Genomic DNA, 27,177 nt, shown 5'->3' with positions numbered 1-27,177 from the left:
GTTTTAATCATGGAACATTAGAGTAAATTCCCAGTCTTTTCCCCCTTATCTTTTAGCTTTAGTACATTAACTGCTTGCCTCTGATGCCACCCTGCTAAAAAGGGTATCTTTTAATTGCACCTTGGAATCAGGAATCCAATGAATGTGTTTTCCAAGGCTTGTTTAAAGTGAAGGGAATACAGGCTACTCCCAGTTCTACTCTTTCTAGGTCATAAATGTATAGTCTTCAATGACATCAGATTGATTGTAGTTTAAGAGTAGCCATGCTGCAATGAATACAGTAGGCCTATCCATGAAAACATTTTGTGAGTATGGGTGTGTTTGCGTGCGCCCAGTGCTGTGCAATAAGTGTGCACGTTTTTTTGCAGTTCGAAAACACTCCATGCGTTTGTTTTGCACCCTATAAATCCATCATTTCTTCCAGTGTGAATGCAATTTGCAAAAGCAGCGATGCAGCTCCATATACCAGGGTAGGAGCAGTAAAGCATCACTAAGTTTATAATTCATAATTTCGTTTTCCTCTCTGTGTCTGTGTTGCTGGTAATGGGTATGGCCCTCCTCTGACTGCCTAATGGCTGTGGTCACGTGATTGGTTGATGTGGTTTGGTTGTATAGGTTGTGTGCTATAATAAGTCTGTAATAACTCTCTCACTCTCTGGGCAGGTGGAGTGGTTGAAGAACGAAGAGCTAGTGAGCTCCCTGACGGATGACAACATTGACACCCGAGCTGACCACAATCTCATCATTAACGAGGCACGACTGTCCGACTCGGGAAACTACACGTGCCTGGCCAGCAACATTGTGGCCAAGAGACGGAGTGCCACAGCCACTGTGGTTGTTTTTGGTAAGGCTCCGGTCGCGGCTTCACCCATTAGCTGACTGTGTTTGTCTAACGTAGACCTCGTTTCCCGGAGACAGATAATGGAGAAATCTTAATTGAAGATGTTTTGTGCGGCAGTAGGCTTAATCTGTGCTAGCGAACCAGCCCAAAGTGTTTAAGGTGCGCCTCAGATCAAGTTGCTGTGTGTTTCATGCCCCCACACAAATGCATGAGACCCATCTCAGTGTTTTTGTTTTTTAAAAAAAAGATGTTAGATTTTTATTTATTTATTTCACCTTTATTTAACCAGCTAGGCAAGTTGAGAACAAGTTCTCGTTTACAATTGTGAGCTGGCCAAGATAAAGCAAAGCAGTTTGACACATACAACTACACAGCGTTACACATGGAGTAAAACAAACATTACAGTCAATAATACAATAGAATCCACAAACTATGGAACGCTTTCTCGCTGAATGTGAACTTCCTAAACTAGACAGGGGGGCAGCTTCTGCACTCGATGCAGGGATAACTTTGGAGGAAATTAACACAGCGATAGCACAATTTCCAAACAGCAAGGCCCCTGGGCCCGATGGATATGTAATAGACTGGCGCAGTACTTCTTATAGAATTCTATCTCCACTTATGTTTAATGTTTAATGTTTAAACAATCCAAAGAAAATGCCAAACTCCCGCAAACACTGTATGAGGCTACAATAGCACTGATCTTGAAAAAAGATAGAGATTCCACGGAGATGTCGTCTTAACGCCCCGTGTCGTTACTCCCCATAGAAAACAAGGTGTTGACAAAGATATTGGCAAACCGATTGAAAACATATATTTCTGACATCATACACCCTGACCAGACAGGTTTTATCCCAGGCCGACATATACACTACCATTTGAGACGTCTTTTCAACGTAATGTATCACGATCATAAGGTTGAGGCAGTGGTAATAGCTCTTGATGCAAAGAAGGCGTTTGACTGGATTGAGTGGAAATATATGATGTCGGTTCTGGAGCACTTCGGGTTCGGAAAGGAATTTATTAATTGGATAAGAATTATTTATGCACACCCACTGGCGCCCATGGTAACCAATCAAGAAATGTCGCAGTCATTCCGCTTGTTCAAGGGGTGCCGACAGGGGTGCCCTATTTCGCCTGTTCTCTTCGCTATAGCCATGGAACCCTTTCGGGCATGTGCCGATATAGCTTCTGTTAAAATAAAGGACACACAGCACAACATTTCCCTATATGCAGACGATGTTCTTTTGTTTTTGTCCAAACCTAAAACTTCTATTCCACCCTTACTTAACTTGATAAACACATTTGGCTCCTTCTCTGGCTACAAGATAAACTATCAAAAAAGTGAGTTGATGCCAATATCACGGCCTGTGGATATGCAATTTCTGCAATCTACCCCGTTTAGAACAGTGATAGACAAGTTCACAAGCCTTGGCATTGTAGTGACAAGAGACCTTGATCAGCTATTGAAAGCGAATTGGGACATGAAAATATATCAGCTTAAACAAAATATAGATTTTTTTTTATAAACGCTATTAAAATGGTTGTGCTACCCAGGCTTCTTTACCTCTTCCAATGTCTACCCAATTTCATACCACAAAGCTATTTTAAGAAACTGGATTCAATAGTAACTCCATTTTTATGGGATAACAAGGCAGCCAGAATTTCAAAGAAGCATTTATGCAAGTACAAGATAGAGGGGGGCTTTGGCCTTCCTCACTTTAAACTGTATTATTGGGCTGCTAATCTGAACATTGTGTCTTTCTGGAGGGAAAGCTTACCAGACAGAAGGATATGCCTGCATGGCTTTTGATTGACCAGGCCTCCTGTCAACGTTCCTCACTCCCTGCACTTGTTAATAGCCCATCATATGTGGAAAAAATCCACTTATGACTCTAACCCAGTCATTTGTCATACGCTTAGGATCTGGAAACAGATGAGGTATTTTCTTAACATACCCACTGTATACATTGACAGCCCGATTTGCCTGAATCATGCTTTCCACCCCGCATTGGACGATGTGGTGTTTTCACAGTGGAGGGAGAAGGGACTCACAACAATTGGTAACCTACACATAGATGGTCAGTTAGCTTCATTTCAACAATTACAGGGAAAGTTCAACATGCCAACAACACATTTTTTCAGATACCTCCAAATCGGGAATTTCGTAAGGACACATATCCCACAGTATGGCATGAAGCCAAATAGTCCTACATTAGATAGCTTGATCCTTGTCAAACCCCATTCAAAAGAGTCGGTCTCTAGACTGTATGATGTGCTACAGGCCCACATAGAGGTATCCACAGACACCATTAAAAGGGCTTGGGAACAAGAACTTGGGTCAGAAATCTCAGATGAGGACTGGGTAGAAGCTCTCATGAATATAAACCACAGTTCAGTGAATGCCAGACACAACCTTGTACAGTTTAAGGTGATACACAGGTTACATTACTCAAAAGTAAAACTGCATAAAATATTCCCGGACACCTCACCACTGTGTGAGAGGTGCAAGCAGGATGAGGGGACATTGACCCACTTATTCTGGACATGTCCTAAGTTACATGTTTACTGGGCTCTCATTTTTGATTATTTATCTAGAGCCTTTGATATAGTTCTAGCCCCAGACCCATTGACCACTCTGTTTGGTACAGTTGATGGGAATAACAACGAAGGGAAAGCTGTCTCTCTTTGTACTCTATTAGCCAAAAGGCTCATATTGCAATTTTGGAAACTGGAGACTGTACCTACCTTTGAAATGTGGTTACGGGATTTAGGGAATGTAATACATATGGAAAAGATTCGATACAATACCTCCAATAGAAGTCCGATGTTTTACAAAATATGGCAGCCGATACTGGATAAATGGTCTTGTCCCGCTTCATAACTGGGTTGACGATCTGCTGCTACTCTGTGCTGTACTCCACTCAACATTTATTTTTGGCTTAACTACACTGCTTGTAATGACTATATGCGGTCTTCATATACATGTACCACCTAATAGGATTTAGTTTTATTTTGTATATGTGTGAGTTAAGTTTTGTTTTGTCCTCTAAATTGGCCATCCCATTAAACAGTACAATGAATGTCATTGTTAGTATTGCTGTCTTTTTTATTAGATTTTTTATTGTAAAATAATAAACATATTATACATAAAAAAATAATACAATAGAAAAATAAGTCTATATACAATGTGAGCAAATGAGGTGAGATAAGGGAGGTAAAGGCAAAATAAGGCCATGGTGGCGAAGTAAATACAATATAGCAAGTAAAACACAGGAATGGTAGATTTGCAGTGGAAGAATGTGCAAAGTAGAAATATAAATAATGGGGTGAAAGGAGCAAAATAAATACAGTAGGGGAAGAGGTAGTTGTTTGGGTTAAATTGTACAGGTGCAGTAATCTGTGAGCTAATTTGACAGTTGGTGCTTAAAGCTAGTGAGGGAGATAAGTGTTTCCAGTTTCAGAGATTTTTGTAGTTCATTCCAATCATTGGCAGCATAGAACTGGAAGGAGAGGTGGCCAAAGGAGGAATTGGTTTACCTGCTGGAGCGCGTGCTACAGTTGGGTGCTGCTATGGTGACCAGCGAGCTGAGATAAGGGGGTGACTTTACCAAGCAGAGACTTGTAGATGACCTGGAGCCAGTGGATTTGGCGATGAGTATGAAGCGAAGGCCAGCCAACGAGAGCATACAGGTTGCAGTGGTGGGTAGTAAATGGGGCTTTGGTGACAAAACTGATGGCACGGTGATAGACTGCATCCAATTTATTGAGTAGGGTATTGGAGGCTATTTTGTAGATGACATCGCCGAAGTCGAGGATCGGTAGGATGGTCAGTTTTATGACGGTATATTTGGCAGCACGAGTGAAAGATAAATGTATTATTCAAGGAGTTATTTCCCTGCCTCAGTATTTCTGAAATGTTATGAAAGGGAATGTGCTATTGTTTCTTAATCTCATTTAAAGACATGTTGCTTATGAATTATGCATTCGCCAGAGGCCTTGGAGCAATGCGGCGGCTCACAAGCTTTGGTAGCATTTGGTAGAAAACTTTTTGTCTCCACTCATACAAATCACAGACCAAACAAATCAGACCACAAAGTGGTTGACTACTTAGTAAGAGAACCTCTCATTCATTCTGACTTCATCTGCCCGACTGTATTAATGTGCAGTGGCCGATTTGAATGGATTCCTCTTATCAATTTTGTTCTTTTTTTCTCTTTGATTCAAAGAGCTTTGACAATTGAACTGACAATTAACGGAAGAGTAGTTCACATTTTCCACATTTGATGTACTGTACTCAGTATTTTCAAGCTTATAGTCATGGAACATTGCTAGTCATTAATACCTCTAAACTGTTGTCTATATAGTTAACTCTGTGGGAGATTAGATTAGTTTAAATTAAGTTTCCCTCTCTTCCTCCCGCTCTCTCTCACCCATCTTTCTTTCTTTCGCTATCCATCTCTCTCTCCATCCATCCATCTCTCTCTCCATCCATCTCTCACTCTCTCTCTCTCTCGGTCTGTCTGTCTCTCGCTCTCTCACCCCTATCTCTCTCTCTCTCTGTAGTGAACGGTGGATGGTCGCTGTGGACAGAGTGGTCTCCTTGTAACGTGCCCTGTGGTCGGGGTGTCCAGAAACGCTCCCGTACCTGTACCAACCCTGCCCCGCTCAACGGAGGAGCTTTCTGCCAGGGCATGTCTGTGCAGAAGATCACCTGTAATGCGCTCTGTCCAAGTAAGCCCTTCTGCCTCATGAAGTACTGTAGAGCTGGTGAATAGACAGCCTCGTTCAACCATCATGATCTTGCGAGATCACATTCTGTTTCTCTTCTCGCAGAGGTCAGTTGGTTTCACCAGGCAATAATATACTGTTATCTATTGGGCATGTCTCAAAGGGCAAAGCAATTAGTCTTGCAAGGACATACAGTACATATAGCATGCTCAACTTTATGACTTTATGAATATAGTAGGCTTGCCATGCAGGCATCTACGTGCAGAGTAAACGTGAATACAACATCTGGTTATGCAAGACTATGACAACTTTATTATATTGTGTGCGAGTCCTATAGCCTTTGTAATTCATATATGTTGTATGCTACTGCATGCCTGCCATGGTGGTCTGAATTAGTTTACAAGTTAATTAGGATATCTACTGTGTGCATGACGCAAGTAATTTGTCCAAAAATTGTTCACAGACAGATTATTTCAACTATAATTCACTGTGTCACAATTCCAGTGGGTCAGAAGTTTACATACACTAAGTTGACTGTGCCTTTAAACAGCTTGTAAAATTCCAGAAAATTATGTCATAGCTTTATAAGCTTCTGATAGGCTAATTGACATAATTTGAATCAATTGGAGGTGTACCTGTGGATGTATTTCAACGCCTACCTTCAAACTCAGTGCCTCTTTGCTTGACATCATGGGAAGACCTCAGAAAAAGTCTGGTTCATCCTTGGGAGCAATTTTCAAACACCTGAAGGTACCACGTTCATCGGTACAAACAACGGTACACAAGTATAAACACCATGGGACCACGCAGCCGTCATACCGCTCAGGAAGGAGACGCATTCTGTCTCTTAGAGATGAACGTACTTTGGTGCTAAAAGTGCAAATCAATCCCAGAACAACAGCAAAGGACCTTGTGAAGATGCTGGGGGAAACAGTTACAAAAGTATCTATAGCCACAGTAAAACGAGTCCTATATCGACATAACCTGAAAGACCGCTCAGCGAGGAAGAAGCCACTGCTTCAAATCCGCCATAAAAAAGCCAGACTACCGTTTGCAACTGCACATGGCGACAAAGATCGTACTTTTTGGAGAAATGTGCTCTAGTCTGATGAAACAAAAATAGAACTGTTTGGCCATGATGACCATCGTTATGTTTGGAGGAAAAAGGGGGAGTATTGCAAGCCGAAGAACACCATCCCAACTGTAATGCACGGGGGGTGGCAGCATCATGTTATGGGGGTGCTTTGCTGCAGGAGGGACTGGTGCACTTCACAAAATAGATGGCATCATGAGGACAGACAATTATGTGGATATATTGAAGCAACATCTCAGTCAGGAAGTAAAAGCCTGGTCGCAAATGGGTCTCCAAATGGACAATGACCCCAAGCATACTTCCAATGTTGTGGCAAAATGGCTTAAGGACAACAAAGTCAAGGTATTGGAGTGGACATCACAAAGCCCTGACCTCAATCCTATAGAAAATGTGTGGGCAGAACTGAAAACCGTGTGCGAGCAAGGAGGCCTACAAACCTGTCTGTTACACCAGCTGTGTCAAGAGGAATGGGACAAAATTCACCCAACTTATTGTGGGAAGCTTGTGGAAGGCTACCTGAAACGTTTGACCCAAGTTAAACAATTTAAAGGCAATGCTACCAAATACTAATTGAGTGTATGTAAACTTCTGACCCACTAGGAATGTGATGAAAGAAATACAAGCTGAAATAAATAATTCTCTATACTATTATTCTGACATTTCACATTCTTAAAATAAAGTGGTGATCCTAACTGGCCTAAAACAGGGAATTATTACTCGGATTAAATGTCAGGAATTGTGAAAAACGGAGTTTAAATGTATTTGGCTAAGGTGTATGTAAACTTCCGACTTCAACTGTATATTATAATATTTAGTATTTTTATTTCCTTTATTTTATCTGGGAGTTATACTGAGACCAATGTCTATTTTACAGATGAGCCCTGAACTACAGAAATGACAGAAATACACATATCAAAATATATGTACATAAAGCAAACACATTCATCCATAAGAAGGTCCTCAATCAGCTTTCTGAATTGCCCTAGAGGCACCAAAACATCACATTGAAAAACATATTGAAGATTGTGCCACAAATAAGATGCAACTCAATAGAGGCCAACGGAATTTCCATCCCTGAGACCGGGTGTGATAACTTACACTATACGTCTAAAGGTTAGAAATGATGTTAGGCCAATGTATTTTCTGTGTCTATTCCTGCACCAGACAATAGTTTGTAGTAGTTCTCAATTCTAATTCATGTAACTGTGAATTTTCACAGACAATTCTAAACTGTTTCCTCGCAGGTCAAGGGGGAGACTGGATCTATTAGGGAAGAAGCTATATGGAGAGAGAGCACAATATGTATGCACACAGAGGGGTTATAGAACAAAGAGCTTATAGAACTCATGGAATCCTACAAAAGAAATCTTCTTCAGAGCTTGTGCGGAGAGACTGCTTAAGGTCGCGGAAAAAGTGCTTCCAAGAAATCTCTTTTTGCCACCATATGGGTTCCTCCTAGATCAAATGACACCGGCGGCCGAGGAACCTGAGTTTTAACGTGCACGGTTAAATCGGGGGATTTCATTTCACATTCTGTAGAAAGAGAGAGAGACAATTGATCCCATTATGTGAGGAGGACCTGAGGGTTAATGTGGACTTAAATGTCCGTTGAGAGGGACCATCGCCTCACCTTCTGTGTTGTCTGTGTGTTCCTTGTTCCATTTCCTACCCCACAGTTGACGGTGGCTGGGAAAAGTGGAGTGAGTGGACGGCGTGCAGTGTGCAGTGTGAAAGACGACGTAGAAGGGAGTGCAATAACCCACCGCCCAGGCACAGGGGCATTATGTGTGAGGGGCCCAGCAATGCCACCGAGAACTGCACTGGAGGAATGTGTACCCAGAGTAAGTCCCTTACTCTTTTTCTCTGAAGGATTTCTTTCTTTTCTACATTGCCATCTTAACCTCGACTATCATCTCCATTAAGCCGTATCTCCATTACACCCATCATAACATGACTTCTCAATCAACACATCTGAACAGCTGGCCACAGAGGGATTTGCTGGACAAATAAACACACTGGAACGGAGTCCACATTGCTGGAGCCCTCGATGCATGATACCACTATGGTAATCCCTCCTGTGGTGTTCAGGCGAAACGTGCCCCGTGTCACAGGAGAATATACTCTAGCGATCACTGAAGACATGGGGAGTGTATTCCGTTTTGACCACAGTTTGAACGTTTTGACTATGGTTGTCAAAGCAATTTAGTAACTGATGCACTGTATTACCCGCACCCGTGATGCTTCATTTCACATTTGCATAATTTAGTGATAAACTCATGAATGTTGCGCAATGGGAGGTTTTGAAATAAATATCGAGTAACCCGTGGTCTGATCTACTGCAAACTAGAGTCACGCTTGCGTTGTCAAAATGGGGTCCATGATGTAATATTAAGGGTCAACAAACTGTGACAGTAATTACCTTACTAAAGGGAAGTCTTACACACATACAGGCCCTGAATTGGATAAAAGAAAGAGGCATCAACATGTTTTAAAAAGTCGGACTGGTATTTTGGCCTAGTCTGGTAGAAGTATTGGTAAGCTCCAATTTTCCATTGGTAAAAATACAATTTCTGAAAATATTTGAAATGTTTCTCTTTGTTAAGGAGAGAGATAATCATGGTATTTTTCAGACCCATTTGCCAGTCTCTCCCTTGGCCACTTCTATCCATGTGGATATTGAGTCTGGTAATGAAGCCATGCATCATTATCTGGGCAGTCTGTATCTGTATTGGCATATCTCAGTGGTAGGGCCTCTCCACATGATTTGAGTCAGAAAGAAGTGCACTAGTAGGATACCTCACTCACACAGGGCTGGCGTTTAATCACCTCGCTCTGCATGCGTCCCAAATGGCAACCCCCCTATAAAGGGAATAGGGTGCCATTTGGGACACAACCAGGGCTGGCGTTTAATCCCCTCTGTCTCTCTCTCTCTCTCTTTTCTGTCTCATTCTGTGTCTGTCTTTGCAGATGGAAAGCTGCTGCATGATGTTAAACCTCAAAGTGAGTCCTTCCTTTCTGCATTTCTTTTACTTTCAACCCCCGACTCTTTAAACAGGGTAGCTTGTCTACCTCATTTGTCAAAGTTCAGGAAACCAGAATCAGAATATTTAACAGCTTCTTTTTTTTTTATGAGAAGCTTTTTTCTTTTTAGACATCTACCTATTAGTTAACTTTAATTTCCCTGCATTTTATACAACCATCACACCCATCCAAACCCCTTGTCGTCATGTTCTGAACAGAACTATAACCATAGAATTAGGAATTAGACTAATTAGAGTAATTGAATAGGATCTATTTTACTATAACCAGGTTCTACCATTCTATCAGTCAGCTGTTCACGCTTCACGAGTGTGACATCACAACGTGCTCTTCTTCTCGGATTGAGTCGAGAGATTGATCGGTTGTGACAACTGAACATATGCTATATTGTAAGGGATTAATGCAGTGTAATTATGCAAACAAGCTAATTTGACCAATTTGCAGTGTATCCTCACTTGTATTCCCCTGGTGGGTCTCAGCTCAGACACTCTCTTCCCCTCGCATACCGCCTGACACCTCCTGAAATGATTCAGGTGCTACCTTGACTGGAGCCTCAGCAGTGATTGTAATGAGACTTCATTAGACTGACAGACAGGCTCACTCACTGTGCCTGGTTTGCAATGCATTCTGGGTCAAACAATTCAGTGGAGAGTTCTAGAAGGGGGAGACAGACATCTGGTGAGTGATCATACTAACGGGGCTACTCTAAATTAATTTGCTTCGGATCATTTCCTGTCACTGTCAGACATTGACCATTGGGCCATACTATGTAGTTTAATATGTACCATTAGGCTTATTGGATATAGACTAGTGGGTCTGAAGGCAGTTATACCCCTCTCACTCTCACTGTTAACAGCTTTATGAATGTCTTGTGTAACTGCAGTGTAGAGGCGAGATTCTGCGTGCTCATCTAGTCCTCTGTGTGCTGCATAATGTAGCATAGGAAGATGAGCCTGTTGGATGAGCAGTTGAACTGTGTCTTGGGATGGACAGTCATCAAAGTGCTCTACACTGTGCTTTCAAATGAATTCACTTCTCTCCAAAAGCTCCTAGTCAAATACAATACTGTGTATTTTAATTACTATTTTAGATGCCTCAGAATGTCACCACAAAATAATCACTACCATCACCATTCTCACATTTTCCTCTTCAGTGTCTCTGTACTGTACCTTAGTTGAACTTCGTGCATATTATTGTTTACCCTTAGCAAACATCCATTGAGACTGTTGTTTCTGTGTTGGTCTGTGTGTGTACCAGGTATGGACGGCTCCAACGACGTGGCTCTCTACTCTGGGCTGGGGTCGGGAGTCATAGTTGTGGCTCTCCTTGTGGTGGCCGTCATGCTGTACAGGAGGAGCCAGAGTAACTACGGCGTTGACGTCATCGACTCATCCGCGCTCACCGGGGGCTTCCAGTCTTTCACCTTCAAGACCACCAGACAAGGTGACCTAGCGCTGCCTTTCACTTTATGGAGACATGCCAGGTGCCCACAAGGCCAAACGGTAGGCAGGAGTTTTCAAGGACCCTTTTGACAGGCTGCTTCTGCTGGTGATTGATTGCATGTGTTTGCATTGAGGCGGCACTGTGCAAACCCTGTACATCTGCCTCAAATTTATATTCTCATAAGCGCTGAAAGGATCTGTCCTTCTATTTTGACAGACCAGTTCTTCTGTTATTGCCGAGATAGGTAATCAATCTTTGACAGACACATCCTGTGTCCACCTGGCCGCAGACCACACACACACGCATGACTGTCAAGCAACCAATCCCCCTTCCCTGCCGTCAGGTAGCCCCAGCCAAATCCACTGATGGATAAATGTGAAAAGCATGGAACACTGAACATCAATTGCATTTTTGTTGTGCACAGCAATAACTTCTGTTCATAACAGTGTCTGGCGCTGTGGCTTGTCCCAGGCATCCTTCCTATTACTGTCAATGACACTTCTGGGTTAGCACAAGCGATAGCCATTGCAGAAGCGGGTGATAAATCCTGGCTGGATGTGACACCACTGTGAAAAGCCCTGCCGGAGCCATGCTGAGCCCACTACATCCACTGCTCCCAAGGCCTGGGTTGACACTCATGCCTAGCCCCTCACCACGCGCAGGGCGGGAAGGGAAAGATGGGGGACTGTGGAGCGCTACATCCGGCAGGCTATCAATCCTATTTAAATAGGCCAGCTTTTCAGGAGCCGCCTGCTGTGCCCTCCACCGGCCACCATCACTCCATCCCATTCCCCTCTCCATCAACTTGCTAATGGAGCAGAAGAAATAGAGCTCATATTATCCGCTTTCCCATTTCCCGTCTGGATCCTTCTTTTACAGAGGGAAGGAAAGAAACACAAATGAATAGCAAAAAATATAATATTTTTCCCTGACTGTCCCCCCAGTCGACCTTATTCAGGTTGATTTTGTTATAATCACAATAATATACGGCAATACAGAGAGAGAGAGAAACCGCTTTTCTCAAGTGTGTTCTTCATAAGAAATTAGTAGCTTTTCATGCCTTTTTAATTCATTTTAAGTCCCTTAAATGCTTTAGACACACCCCCTCATGTGGCAGGAGCTAAGGCGGAGTGGTGAATGAATCTTTAGGCCTGACCCTGTCTCTGCATTACTGCTGGCCATGAGCCATTTTCTTTTTTTTTTCCTTTTTTTAATCAGAGGTCCAATTCCAAACCTATCCCTCAAGGTATTCAACGTGAGGTCCATTTCATTAACTTCTGTCTTCCCACCTCCTCTTCAATTCCGTTTTGCTCTACCATTTCCACTGCGCTGAGAAGAAGAAAAAAGTATGCATGCCAGATTGAAAGTTTGGCCAATGGCCACTGGATTTTTTTCTTCTTCTGCGTGATCTATATGAATTTTCTCAATAGTCCACTACTATGTTTACTGCAATCAGTAGCAAATCACCACTGATCAGTAATATTTCACACTGCTCAGTTCCGTCAAATGCAACATTTCCCATGATATCCTTTAATGTGTTTGATTGAAGTGCAATAGATTTCAAAATGGTTCAATTGTATACTTTCATCCTGTTACGCATTTTCCGGCACTAGACTAGACGATGAAGTTACAAGGAGAAGCCCTTGATTGAACAATACCCTCTAGTTAGTCTTTCAGTAGAAACAAACACACCCTGAAAGCATGACACAAATCAAGCCCCCCAGCAATTAACGATTCCCCTAAAAATAAAACATTAGCCTCCTGCCTTATGCCCCTCGCCAGGCAGCAGCTGGGCAGCAATGACTTTGTGACTCCTCCGTTATCTTGGCACAGGGAGTCCTGGGGCCCTAATGTCTGGATGTGCCAGATAGATGCATGCGGTGTTTGGCAGTATGGTCAGGCATCTAATGGCTGTGGATGAAGACCACCTCCTTGGACGGTTGAGTTGATTATGAGAGCTGAAGGACCCTCATTTACAGGACGGTCACCCAGACCTCCTTAGCACCTTCACACACACACACACACACACACACACACACACACACACACACACACACACCACACACCACACACCACACACCACACACCACACACACACACACACACACACACACACACACACACACGTGCTGTGACCACAGACAGAGAAGGACTGTGTCCTCCAGGAGGATGACTTTGTGTACAGAGAGGAACTGACTCCAACAGATGGATTATGGCAATCAAGCTGCGTATGCTTGATAATTAAATCTACCTCTGACCAGTGACTATGACTCAGCCCTGACCTGGATAGCTACAGTATCTTTTATCCAGGTTATTTACCTGTACCGCAACTCTGTGTTAGTCACATACCCTGACATGTTATTCACACTAAAAGCCTGTTTTCCATCAGTTGACAGAGTGTGCTCCCTGCTCAGTGGACTTCACTTCAGCCAATGGCTCCAGCAGAGAGAGCTAGGGTATTTAGATGACGGCATGACTTTGTGGCTGTGTGTTCCACTCCATCTCTCTAGGGAGCCCACTGCTTCTCAACTCCTCTCTGCAGCCAGAACTGACAGTGGGCCGGACTTATAGCAGCCCCATCTGCTTCAAGGACTCCATAGACAATAAAGAGCTCTTTGACCCCCTATCAGACAACAAGGTCAAAGTTCAGAGCTCCTTTATGGTTTCACTAGGTGTGGCCGACCGCGCTGAGTACCACGCTCCCAAAGGCCATCCGCCCGAGACCTTCCCCAGGGGGCTGAACCGAGACTACAGCAACAGCACTGTGGAGAGACGGAGCACCAAGAAGGGCCTGCTCACCCCCAACGGGCCCCCCATCACCCCCACTAAAGATCAGATGAGAACCACGGGCGTGTTTGGGCATCTGGGCGGCCGGTTGGTGGTGCCAAATACTGGTGAGTTCAATGTGTTTAAAGACTGAATTACACATGAAGCTGTGTTTAAAGCTGAATTAAACAGTTTGTGCTGCCAAATACTGGTAAAGTACAGTACATGGGTTTAATGAAGAGAGATGGGTAGACTGTTCTCTGATGATGGCTACTCTGTGCTAATATCTCATTCTAGCATGTTTTATTCTATTCTTATGGAAAATAAAGTTATCAGTTTAGCAAAAACATGCCCACTCTTGACTAATTACAAGTAGAGGTAGTCTAAGTGAATGTCTTGGTTAGTGAAACCAGGGACACATGTCAAATGGCACCCTATTGTCTATGGGCCCTGGTCAAAGGTAGTGCACTATGAAAACAGTGGGGTGCCATTTTGGACTCAGACCAGGTCCCTTTAATCTCTCTAGAGTCTAATGCATGTTGCTACAGTACAGTAGGAATCATTAATGTTGTTTCCCAGGTAGGTCAAGTACAGGAAGCTAGTATAACTGTTTGTTATTCCTCTACATTCCCACCCTCCCAGCCCTCCCAGGCAAACGGGGGTTAGGCCTCTTATCATAGACAATGACTACAAGTGGAGGGAGTAGATGAGTTTGCTATGAGGACTGCCACAGTTGTCAGGGGTCAACAGTTCCATGTGAACTGTAGCTTTTGACATCTCTCTCCCGGTCCCTAGTGTGTGTAGGGCCCTCGGCTTTGTTGGAGAGGCACTGATGGAGAGGCACAGGGAAATCAGACTCCTTCAGTCTGATGGTTGTGTGTGAGGGGAGAGAGTCACAGCGGTCAAGTGGACCACTCTCACATCTACAATGTCATTAACGATGCTGAACATACGACCATACATGGCCAACACTTGGCTAACTGCCAGTCTCTTCTTTCAGGATGAATACATGTCCTACACGCTCAAGCACAAGTGTAAACGCACATGAACATGTGTGCGCACACACGCAGACCGACAACGTTCAGTACAAGCTCAGACATCAGTCAGTCCTGTGGGACGTAAACTGATGATGATCAAACTTTGGCGGTGTGAGCATAATCCTCTGGGCTAAGGATGTTGTTCCCTGTCACTCTGGGGATTGACGAGGTCCTGGAGGGCTCCTGCGCAGCCATCCCCCAGTGAAACATCTGACAGGGTGGCAGGTGAACGCTATAACTGCTTGATTTGCAAGAGGGGAGATGACAGACAGAGGGATGACAAAACACTTCCATTGCTGTTTTATCGACAGGCAGACATGGAATCTCCTCTACAGCTGCTGTACCCCAGTCTTCGCTAACCCTTTGTAAGGTTTCAGACAGGGTTTTTAGGCATTGTAAGTGGTATTGTTTCCTATATATGAATGGTGCTATGAAGCTGTGTGGTTGTGCTGATGCGCAATATTGAATGTCTAGTCCTACAGTACCTTGCAAAAGTATTCAAACCCCTTGGATTTCTTCACATTTTATTGTGTTACAAAGTGGGATTAGTTGTATTTTTTCCCCCAACAATCTACACAAAATAGTCTGTCAAAGTGTAAGAAAAATGTGATATATATATATTTTTTTTATTAATAAAAAAATATATATATAGTTGTTACACAAGTTTTCAGCTCCCTGAGTCAATACATTTTAGAAACACCTTTGGCATCGATTACAGCTGTGAGCCTTATTGGGTAAGCCTCTAAGAGCTTTGCCCACATGGATGATACAATATTTGCCCATTATTCTTCAAGCTCTTTCAAGATATTGGGGATAGATTTGCAGCAAGTCAAAACTGTAACGTAGCCACTCAGGAACAGTCACTGTCTTCTTGGTAAGCAACTCCAGTGTATATCGCCTTCGGAAAGTATTCAGACCCCTTGACTGTTTCAACATTTTGTTACGTTACACCATTATTGTAAAATGGATTAATTTGTGTGTTTTCCTCATCAATCTACACACAATACCCCATAATGAAAACAGGTTTTTACAAATGTTTGCTAATTCATTTAAAACCTTAAATATGACATTTACATAAGTATTCAGACCCTTTACTTAGTACTTTGTTGAAGGACCTTTGAGTGATTACAGCATCAAGTCTTCTATGGTATGATGTTACAAGCTTGACACACCTGCATTTGGGGAGTTTCTCCCATTTTTCTCTGCAGATCCTCTCAAGGTCTGCCAGGTTGGATGGGGAGTGTTGCTGCTCAGCTATTTTCAGGTCTCTCCAGAGATGTTCGATCGGGTTTGAGTCCGGGCACTAGCTGGGCCACTCAAGGACATTCAGAGTTGTCTTGGCTGTGTTCTTAGGGTCGTTGTCCTGTTGGAAGGTGAACCTTTGCCTCAGTCTGAGGTTCTGAGTGCTCCGGAGTGGGTTTTCATCAATGATGTCTCTGTACTTTTCTCCGTTCATCTTTGCCTCGATCCTGACTAGTCTCCCAGTCCCTGCTGCTGAAAAACATTACCCAGCATGATGGTGCCACCACCACGCTTCACCATAGGGATGGGGCCAGGTTTCCTCCAGATGTGACGCTTGGCAATCAGGCAAAGAGTTCAATCTTGGTTTCATCAGACCAGATAATCTTGTTTCTCATGGTCTGAGAGTCTTTAGGTGACTTTTGGCAAACTCCAAGTGGACTGTCATGTGCCTTTTACTGAGGAGTGGCTTCCGTCTGGCCACTCTACCATAAAGACCTGATTGGTGGAGTTCTGCAGAGATGGTTGTCCTTCTGGAAGGTTCTCCCATCTCCACAGGGGAATTAGAACTCTGTGACCATCGGATTCAGAGTGACCATCACCTCCCTGACCAAGGCCCTTCTCCCCTGATTACTCTTGGTGGTTCCAAACTTCGTCCATTTAATAATGATTGAGGCCACTGTGTTCTTGGGGATCTTCAATGCTCCAGATATGTGCCTCGACACAATCCTATCTCGGAGCACTACGGACAATTCCTTCAACCTCATGGCTTGTTTTTTTTCTGACATGTAGTGCCAACTGTGGGACATTATATAGACAGATGTGTGCCTTTCCAAATCATGTCCAATCAATTGAATTTACCACAGGTGGACTCCAATCAAGTTGTAGAAACATCTCATTGATGATCAATGGCAACAGGAAGCACCAGAGTTCAATTTTGAGTCTCATAGCAAAGGGTCTGAATACTTATGTAAATAAGATATTTCTGATATTATTTTTAAGACATTTGCAAACATTTCTAAAAACCTGTTTTCGCTTTGTCATTATTGGGTGCCATATAACCCATTTTAGAATAAGGCTGTAACGTATGAAAAATGTGGAAAAAGTCAAGGGGTCTGAATCATTTCAGAAGGCACTGTAGATATGGCCTTAGGTTGTTGTCCTGATGAAAGGTGAATTCCTGTCCCAGTCTCTGGTGTAAAGCAGACTGAAGCAGGTTTTCCTCTTATTTTGCCTGTGCTTAGCTCCATCCCGTTTCTTTTTATCCTGGAAAAAAAAAAAAAAAAAAAAAAGTATTTGCTGATGTCAAGCATACCCATACCATGATGCAGCCACCACCATGCTTGAAAATAAAGAGGCAGTTACTCGGTGATGTGTTGTTTGGGATTTGCCCTAAACATGCAAAAAGTGTATTCATTTGCTGTGTTCTTCTTTTTTCAGTATTCCTTTAGTGCCTTTTTCATACAAGATGCATGTTTTGGAATATTTTTATTCTGTATATTTATTTATATTCTTCTTTTCACTCTGTCATTTAGGTCATTATTGTGAGTCACTACAATCATTTTGATCCATCCTCAGTTTTCACAGCCATTGAACCCTTTAAAATCACCAATGGCCTCGAGGTAACGTCCCTGAGCAGTTTCATTCCTGTCCTTACCGCTCAGTTCAGAAGGATGACTGTGTCTTTGATGTGTCTGGGATGTATTTTGTGAAATTCAATTGCGATCCAATTACGATCTTGTCTCATCGCTGCAACTTCCCGGCGGGCTCGGGAGAGGCGAAGGTCGAGTCATTCAATCCTCTGAAACATGACCCGCCAAACCGCACTTCTTAACACCCGCCCGCTTAACCCGGAAGCCAGCCGCACTGTTGTGTCGGAGGACACCCTTCAACTGACGACCGAAGCAGCCTGCAGGTGCCCGACCCGCCACAAAGGAGTCGCTAGAGCGCGATGAGCCAACTAAAGTCCCCCGCAGCCAAACCCTCCCCTAAACTGGACGACGGTGGGCAAATTGTGCGCCGCCATATGGGACTCCCGGGTCACAGATGGTAGTGACACAGCCTGGGATCAAACCCGGATCTGTAGGGACGCCTCAAGCACTGCAGCAAAATTATTTACTTGACCATGCTTAAAGAGATATTTAATGCCTGATTTGTTATTGTTACACATCTACCCACATCTACCCATCACTGCCCTTCTTTGAGGCATTCTAAAAACTCCCTGGTCTTTGTAGTTGAATCTGTGCTTAAAATTCAATACTTGACTGAGGGACCTTAAAGATGTATTGTGTATGGAGACAGAGGAAGTGTTCATTCGAAAATCATGTCAACCCCATGTGATTTATGTGATTTGCTTAGCTAACGTTTACTTCTAAACGAATTAGGCTTGCCTTAATAAAGGGGGTGAATACTTATGCGACAACTACAGTATATTTTAGTATATTTTAGTTAATAAGGATGTTCATATTCTCATATTCTTGACAAAACATGACCATTAAATCCATTTTAATCCCACTTTGTAACACAATAAAATCTGAAGAACTCCAAGGGGTCAGAATAGTTTAGCGAGGCACATGTAAAGTGTTGTTCCTGTGTTTCATGAGCTGAAATAAAAGAGCCCAGAAATTCTCCATAAGCACAAAAGCTTATTTTTCTCAAATTTGCTTATACCCCTGTTATGGCTGCAATCTCCCTATCGGGATAAGTGTCATCAACAACCGCTGAATAGCATAGCGCTACATTCAATAAATATTACTACGAATATTTATATTCATGAAATCACAAGTGCAATATAGGAAAACACAGTTTAGCCTTTTGTTAATCCACCTGTCGTGTCAGATTTTAAAATGATGCTTTACAGCGAAAGTAATCCAAGCGTTTGTGTAAATTTTTTGATCGCACAACAACACATTAAGTACACTTAGCATCAGGAAGCTTGGTCACGAAAATCAGAAAAGCAATCAAATTAATCGTTTACCTTTGATGATCTTCGGATGTTTTCACTCACGAGACTCCCAGTTACACAACAAATGTTCCTTTTGTTCCATAAAGATTATATTTATATCCAAAATCCCTACGTTTGTTTGTCGCGTTATGTTCCGAAATCCACAGGAAAGAGAGGTCACAACAACGCAGACGAAAATTCCAAATAGTTTCCATAATGTCCACAGAAACATGTTTTATAATCAATCCTCAGGTTGTTTTTAAAATATATAATCGATAATATATCAATCGCAAATGTCTTTCACAGTAGTAGAGGGAAAAGCAATGGCTGCCCAAACACTGTTGCGCGAGCAAAACTCATGTGACCACTTGACGCGATGTTATCGTTCTGGCTCATTTTTCAAAATAAAAGCCTGAAACTATGCTGAAGACTGACACCTTGAGGAAGCGATAGGAAAAGGAATCTGGTTCATATCCCTTTAAATCCAGCAAAGGGAGGCTATGGAACATGGAGTTTTCAAAATAGAAGCCACTTCCTGTTTTGATTTTCCTCAGGGTTTCACCTGCAATATCAGTTCTGTTATACTCACAGACAATTTTTATAACAGTTTTGGAAAGTTTAGAGTGTTTTCTATTCAATACAAATAATAATATGCATATATTAGCAAGTGAGACTGAGGAGCTGGCCGTTTACAATGGGCACCTTTTCATCCAAGCTACTCAATACTGCCCCTGCAGCCATATAAAGATAATCAATCCACCTGACAAGTGTGCCATATCAAGAAGCTGATTAAACAGCATGATCATTACACAAGTGCACCTTGTGCTGTGGACAATAAAAGGCCACTCTAAAATGTGCTGTTTTGTCATACAACACAATCCCACAGATGTCTCAAGTTTTGAGGGAGTGTGTAATTGGCATGCTGACTGCAGGAATTTCCACCAGAGCTGTTGCCAGAGAATTGAATATTAATTTCTCTACCATAAGCCACCTCCAACATTGTTTTAGAGAATTTGGCAATCAACCGGCCTCATAACCGCATACAATGTGTAACCATGGCAGTCCAGGACTTCCACATCCGGCTTCTTCATCTGCGGGATCGTCTGAGACCAGCCACCTGTATAGCTGATGAAACTGAAGAGTATTTCTGTCTGTAATAAAGCCCTTTTGTGGGGGGGAAACTAATTCTGATTGGCAGGGCCTGGCTCCCCAGTGGCTGGTCCTTTCTCTCAAGTGGGTGGCCCTATGCCCTCCCAGGCCCATCCATGGCTGCACTCCTACCCAGTCATGTGAAATCCATAGATTAGGGCCTCATTTCCTTCTTTCAATTTAATGATTTCCTTATATGAACTGTAACTTAATAGCATTTTGTAATTGTTGCATGTTCCGTTTATATTTTTGTTCAGTATAGAATACACAGGCATCTCAAAGATATATTTAGTGTTTTGTTGTTATCGTTGTTGACTCTGTTGTTGTGTCTTGCAGGAGTCAGCCTGCTGGTTCCCCATGGTGCGATCACTGAGGACACTTCCTGGGAGATGTACATGGTGATAAATCAGGCAGAGTCCAGGTGAGAGCAGATCTCGTGACCATCTATCTGTATGTCAGTCGCTCTCTACTTCCTCATCTTTCATCATCAAGCCTTACCATTCTTTATCAGCTGAACAATGCTACTTGTTCACCCTTCCTCACCTGTTTTAGCCTCATGAGTTAAAAACGTTATAAATACGGAGGTCTCTGGCAGATGGACCCAGCGACCACCACAGATTATCTAGCACTCTCCACACGAATCATTTAGGTGGCAAGATCAGGCTGATCATTTCCACTGTGACCTCGCGGGTGATATTCCAGCTTTGATCTCTCATGTGCAACAAAGAAAGTGCAGCTCATGTGGAGCAATGTGAATTTATTCCCAATGTAGTCTTGATTCATTTAGTCTAGCTTACTTCAAATAGGTAAAGTGTTGATGTGTGGAGTTTGAGTTGGTGTTAGTCTAACAAACAAAAAAAAGATCTGTTTGTATTTCAAAGCTAGAGCCACCTGTTTTGTACACCCACATTCCTACAACAACTTGTGAATTTAAAGACCTACATTCGAAATGTTCTTTGCTGAAGTTCTGGATGCCAGGTGTTTTCTCCTTGGCTCTGCCAAGATGGTGTGGGAATGCGGTCATGGCCGGGCTGTGCAATACATCTCACCCACTTGAGGATGACATGGCTCCCCTGCCCGGCCACTGTACCTTCTCGTTAGCTTCAATAACACCCAACAGGGACAGACTGTGGCTGTGTTCCCTTTCCCGTTATAGGGAGACTACTTTTGACCAAGACCCATAAAACTCTGGACAAAAGTAGTCTCACTACTGTATATAGCGAATAGAGTGCCATTTTGGAAAGATTTGTGAGCTCTCCTAAGCCCCCTCGGGTCATTTGTCCATTCAATCTGCAGGTGGGATGTCCCTGACTGTCTCTGGCAGGGACTATTGTAATGGTTTCAACATAGCATTCCTTTTGAATGCCACAGGGAGAGAATATGGTTGTCCAGTTTATATCTTAGTATCCCTCATTCTCTTGAGCTCATGAGTAAAACAAGTACTTCAAAGATGTCATTTAGTCATGTAAATGTTTGTTTAATTTAACTGTATACATTTCTTTATTCGAGAAAGAGAGAGGCTAAAAGGGATAGATGAAACATTAAATCATGGCTTGGTATGTGCAGCCAATTGTAGTCCATAACGTACAGCTTTCACTCTTCGGTACCAATGTGATGAATGTCCCCATTCTCTGCCCATAACATGTGCCTATGCGTCGCCTTAAAAAATTGACAAAAACCCAGTTGGACAGGCAGGTAGGAGAGTACAAGCAAATAAAGGTGAAGCTAATGGAGCATGTTAATGTGTGCATTTATTAAGCCCCACGCTGCCTCCGCTCTCTCTGTGGCGTCGTGGCCCAATAGGCCACTTTGCATGGCTCCCCAGTCCCTGAAGAGTGAGTCATCAGTCACTTTGAGTAATGCACCTCATCTAGGGCCAGGGAGGAAGCCGAGCCGTGCGTTGGTACAGGACCCTTCATGATGATGACAAGTGGAATTGAAAAAGAGAGGAGTCCGTCCCAAATGGCACCCCATTCCCTATATAGCAAACGACTTTTGACCAGAGCCTTATGGGCCCTGGTCAAAAGTAGTGCACTATAAACAGAAGAGGGTACCATTTCGGACTCAGGATAAGAGCCAGGATAAGAGCCAGAGGCACTTCTTATTTTAGGTGCTGCTGCTTCTAGACTCCTCTCAGTCATAAGTGGTAGGCAGCTACTTAAAGTCCAGCTAATCTGTTCCTTGCTTAGCTACTCTTGCCGTTGAATGTGTGATCAGGCTCTTCGTTGTTGACTAAAGGATCGTCAGAACTCTCGCTGGACCATTCAAAAACCAGCCAGGGCTACTATTAAAACAGCACGGTGATTGACGTGAGCAGTGAGCTCTCATCTGTATAAAACAGGTACAGGTTAACTGTGTGAGGTGAAGGTTATATGAATAGAAATAGTCATCATCAGCACTGAATATGCAATCACATATTTTATTGCTATTTATTAGTGTATTTTACTAGCGTATTCACAATCATGTAACTGCAAGTCAATGAAATGAAACATATATATTATGTTTTATCAATAGATCTACTGACTGGTTCAGATGTTGAAAATGTTTGGGACGTCTGAAAGGTGTCTGTATTGTACAGTATACATTGACTGTGAGAAGTGAATCATGAAAGATATTAACCATTGTTGGGCAATCCACACTAGAGCACATTACCAGTCAAAAGTTTGGACACCTACTGTGTCATCAAGGACAGCTTTGGAAACACCTCCAAAGCTGACATCAAGGTACTGTAATAGGTGGCTACTTTGAAAAATATCAAATATATTTTGATTTGTTAAATCACTTTTCATTTTTTTGGTTACTACATGATTCCATATGTGTTATTTCATAGTTTTGATGTCTTTGCTATTATTCTACAATGTAGAAAATAGTACAAATAAAGAAAAACCCTTGAATGAGTAGGTGTGTCCAAACGTTTGACTGGTACTGTATGTGGCAATCTTACTGAAATAATGAAGTTTTTATCTGCCACAATATTATTTCTGTCATTGTTTATGCCTTGGGTTATTTGTTTAAAGTCACACTGCATCTTGACGCGGTGAACTTTCCACCTCACTCACTCGCTCAATCACTCAAAGATCTGGATATAGCCTAAATCAGTTTTTATTCAGTGGAGGAAATCTTGACAATTCACAGTTCTCAGATCTTTGATGACTGATATGAGCTTAGAGAGCTTTGCGAAGGCGTTTCGCTGCACTGCCTTGATCTTCCTTGGCCTTTTCAAACCACCGCCTACCCTTCCTACCCCCCCTGGCAACACAACCTGAAGATGCTATTTATTGTCAGCCCTTTTTTAATGAATACGCCATCCATTTTTAAGGTAAATCATATTCTGACTTTATGACTCTGTCTCTAGCAGAGAATCTGGGAACCAAACACCTGCAGGCTGCTCTCTGTGTCTTTATGCTGTTTGTGAATTTGCATGACTGTCCACCTCCTTCATTAATTGCTTTGATTTCATGCAGCACCACCACAAGGAGCGATGGAAAGATAATGACTCCAAGATGATAAACACAAGGCTGATGAATATGCAAATTCATCAGCGACCGACCGGCACACAGATCCCTTTATAAGACTATTATTGGTCCACACTCAAGCCCTTAACATACATGATCTAAAATATGTCCCTGTTTTGCATGGGGAATAGATTCATGTCTTAAGTCGATTATGTAGAGTTAGCATTTCAGTTGTTTTTAGTCTTATAACGATGTACTACTAAACAATGTTTGTTTAGTAGTACCTTAAATTTGCAAATCCATTAAATATATATATATATTAATTTTTTATATATTTATTTTATTTTTACATTTGTATTATTTTACCCCTTTTTCTCCCCAATTTATGGTTTCCAATTGGTAGTAGTTACTGTCTTGTCTCGTCGCGTCAATTCCCATACGGACTTGGGGCGAAGTTCGAGAGTCATGCGTCCTCCGAAACACAACCCAACCAAGCCACACTGCTTCTTGACACAACGCACATCCAACCCGGAAGCCAGCCGCACCTATGTGTTGGATGAAACACCATACACATGAGACAAGGACATCCCTGCCGGCCAAACCCTCCCTAACCCAGACGACGCTGGGCCAATTGTGCGTCGCCCCATGAGCCTCCCGGTCGCGGCAGAGCCTGAGCTCGAACCCAGTGCCTTAGACATAGAAGGCCCCCCTCCATTAAATATTTGACCACATTTTATCAAAAACATTATACCTGTAGCTACAGTTAGTTGAATAGCGTCTTTTCAGAATCAAACAACGACAATTAGTGTTTTTCAGTTTCCAGACGGAGGAAGGCTGTGAGATCCTACTAGGACCAGAGGTCACCTATGGTCCTCTAGGCCTAGACCTCTCCAGTCCTGTTGCTATGACGATAGCTCACTGTGCAGAGGTTGACACTGAGAACTGGAACATCCAACTGAAGAGGAAAACACAGGACAACAGTTGGGAGGTAAGAGAAGCCCCTTTAACCATAAAGAACTCTGTGCTCTCTGGGCCAGTTACTCACCCACATAAGAAAATACTACAGTTTACTATAGAATACTACCTCGATCATGTGTAGTACTTAGTATATACTTGTGTGGTATACTGTAGAATACTATAGTAAATACTAGTATTATCGACAAAAAACACCATTAAATAATACAGAAATGTATGCACATTTTTTTTTTACTATAGTAAATACTTCTGTATTTCATTTGCATATACCCTGCCCATCCCCCTCCCCCATACTGCAATTTGTGCCATCTTTAAATGAGAAACCCACATGCCAAGTATAGACCATATATTGTGTTTCTTACAGGTTATAGAAAGAGCAGAAACTGAACTACCTGAAAATGTGCTCTTTTAGTATTTCTCCAGTAGGTTTCCTCTAGGAGAAAGCCCCTCAGTTTTAAGTCAAAGATAATAAAACAAAAACTGTTTGGGAAATACTACAGTAATGTCCCCAAAAACACTAGTGTTTTTGCAGACTGTAGTATACTGTACAGTAAATACGATAGTATACTATTCCCTAAAAAGTGCACTACTTTTGACCAGGGCCCATATGTATGAATTGAGTGCCATTTGGGATGGATCCTTGAGCAATGCCCTGCTCCGCACCCTTTGCCCTCAATAGCCTTTTCACACTTCAGACACAACAGTGAATACTACAGTAAAGTCTGAAAAAACACTACAGTGAATACCATAGTATTCCTACCATAGTATACATTGTAGTATTCTTTTCATGTGGGCAGGCCCTATGTTATTGTTTATTTTTTATTCTATAACCCTGGGGGCAGTGTGTTTTTAACTGGTCAAAGATATTCCCAGATAGAGGTTGTATTTTCCCTTGACACCTCAACACAGTTTGTTCCATCAGCTCTTTTAATTTCCTGACCTCTGTATCTCTCTTTTGGGAGGGACAATGTTCCAGCGAGCCTTTTTGTGATGTGTGTGTCTAAAGTGTGAAAAGGCTCTTGAGAGCATAGGGTGTGGAGCAGGGCATTGCTAAAGGATGCGTCCCAAACTGCACTCAATTCCTACGTAGTGCACTACTTTTGACCAGGACCCATAGGGATCTGGTCAAAAGTACTGCACTTTAATAGGGAATCGGGTGCCATTTGTGACTCACACAAAGGCTTACGGTCACTGTGGATCCAACAGCCTGCTTGAGGGGAACAACAGCCTGCCTGAGGGGAATAACGTTGAGAGCGCTGGAGAAAAAAACAAAACAATTACAGCATGTAATAGCAGAGAAAACACATTGCTTGTGTCAGTCAGACGGGGTAACGACAGGGCAAAAGGGCCCGTTAGACATCGGAAGTATTGATTGGTGGATTCTGGATGGACACACTGAAATGGGTGTGGACGTGAGGCAATCAGGGGAAGAGTCATGGAAATGGCCTCCCATCTGACCTGGACTTGCCGAATGTGTCCCAAATGGCACCCTTTTCCCTATGTAGTGCCCTATTTTTAACTATGGGCCCTGGTCAAAAGTAGTGCACTATATAGGGAATAGGGTGCCATTTGTGATGCCTCTGCCTGCCCTGCTTTCTAAACACCTCCCACTTCTCAGGACATGTTCACTAAACAGACACGTGAATCAGCCTACCTGCCATTCACCGGCTTTTTCAGTAATTGTTAGACGTTGGTTTGTTACCTTTTGTATTTCTCAACACCGTAGTTAAGATACTATGGCCTACACCCCAAAGCCATAGTGTTTGTTTCGTCTCATGCAAAGTTGCTAGTAGTAGGCTTAGTTGAGATATTTCAGCATTCTTGGTTTTTTTTCCCCGTGTGTACTGTTCGCCTTAGGAATGTCTAATATTATTTTGTTGTCTAAAAAAGAGCTTTCTACAATATATAACTTATTGTACATTCCCAAGAGGTTAATACACAACCCAGAGGCTCTGTAGGCAATGCCCTCCCTCACTTAGAATTATTTGTTCATGAAAATGTGTTTTTGAACAGAACAAGTGTAAAATCAAATAATTAAGAGCATTTCCAGGCAGGAAGTAATATAATTGTACATCTGACCACGTTTTGGCAGACTGAACAGGGGGTCAGAATAATGAATATTGTAGTTCTGCCCCAGGCTGTTATGCTATGTGGTGTCGGTGATTAAAACAGGGTTGTTATTTAGAATATTAGCAGCCTCTGGATTTGCTCCTGCACCCACTCTGTCCTATATAATGCTGTTACAACCAATGGAAGTGGGCTGTGTGCCCTATGTAAGGCAATTAACTATACAAGAGGTTGTAGCAGTCCTTGCATGTATCACTGGCTTGCTTACCCCAGGCAAGGAAACAATGGGAATGGGTGGCAGGGATCTTTGTCTCAATTACAGGCTGCCTCCTGACCCCACCATTCATATACACCATTTTTGTCTCTTGCCCTTTTCTATGGGTATATCCCAAATAGCT

General features: G+C 42.6%; 1 protein-coding gene and 1 pseudogene across 3 annotated transcripts in view; both read left to right on the top strand.

The window, feature by feature from the left end:
- The window catches only part of unc5db (unc-5 netrin receptor Db), a 216,976-nt gene that overhangs the window by 177,083 nt on the left and 12,716 nt on the right, over positions 1-27,177 (top strand). The window contains exons 5-12 of one of the 3 annotated variants that reach the window (XM_035786080.2): positions 664-844; positions 5,408-5,575; positions 8,342-8,506; positions 9,633-9,665; positions 10,962-11,147; positions 13,658-14,041; positions 20,619-20,703; positions 24,554-24,725. In XM_035786080.2, coding sequence (XP_035641973.2) covers positions 664-844; positions 5,408-5,575; positions 8,342-8,506; positions 9,633-9,665; positions 10,962-11,147; positions 13,658-14,041; positions 20,619-20,703; positions 24,554-24,725 — 1,374 coding nt within the window. The remainder of the gene's footprint in view (positions 1-663; positions 845-5,407; positions 5,576-8,341; positions 8,507-9,632; positions 9,666-10,961; positions 11,148-13,657; positions 14,042-20,618; positions 20,704-24,553; positions 24,726-27,177) is intronic. The other 2 variants (XM_035786082.2, XM_035786081.2) reach the window with 2 other exon arrangements.
- LOC118394339 (uncharacterized) lies at positions 25,109-25,161 on the top strand (annotated as a pseudogene).

The sequence above is a fragment of the Oncorhynchus keta genome, chromosome 14, assembly GCF_023373465.1.
Source record: "Oncorhynchus keta strain PuntledgeMale-10-30-2019 chromosome 14, Oket_V2, whole genome shotgun sequence".
Classification (NCBI taxonomy): domain Eukaryota; kingdom Metazoa; phylum Chordata; class Actinopteri; order Salmoniformes; family Salmonidae; genus Oncorhynchus; species Oncorhynchus keta.
The sequence above is the reverse complement of the archived record's forward strand: the minus strand, read 5'-3'. Positions and strand labels throughout refer to the sequence as shown.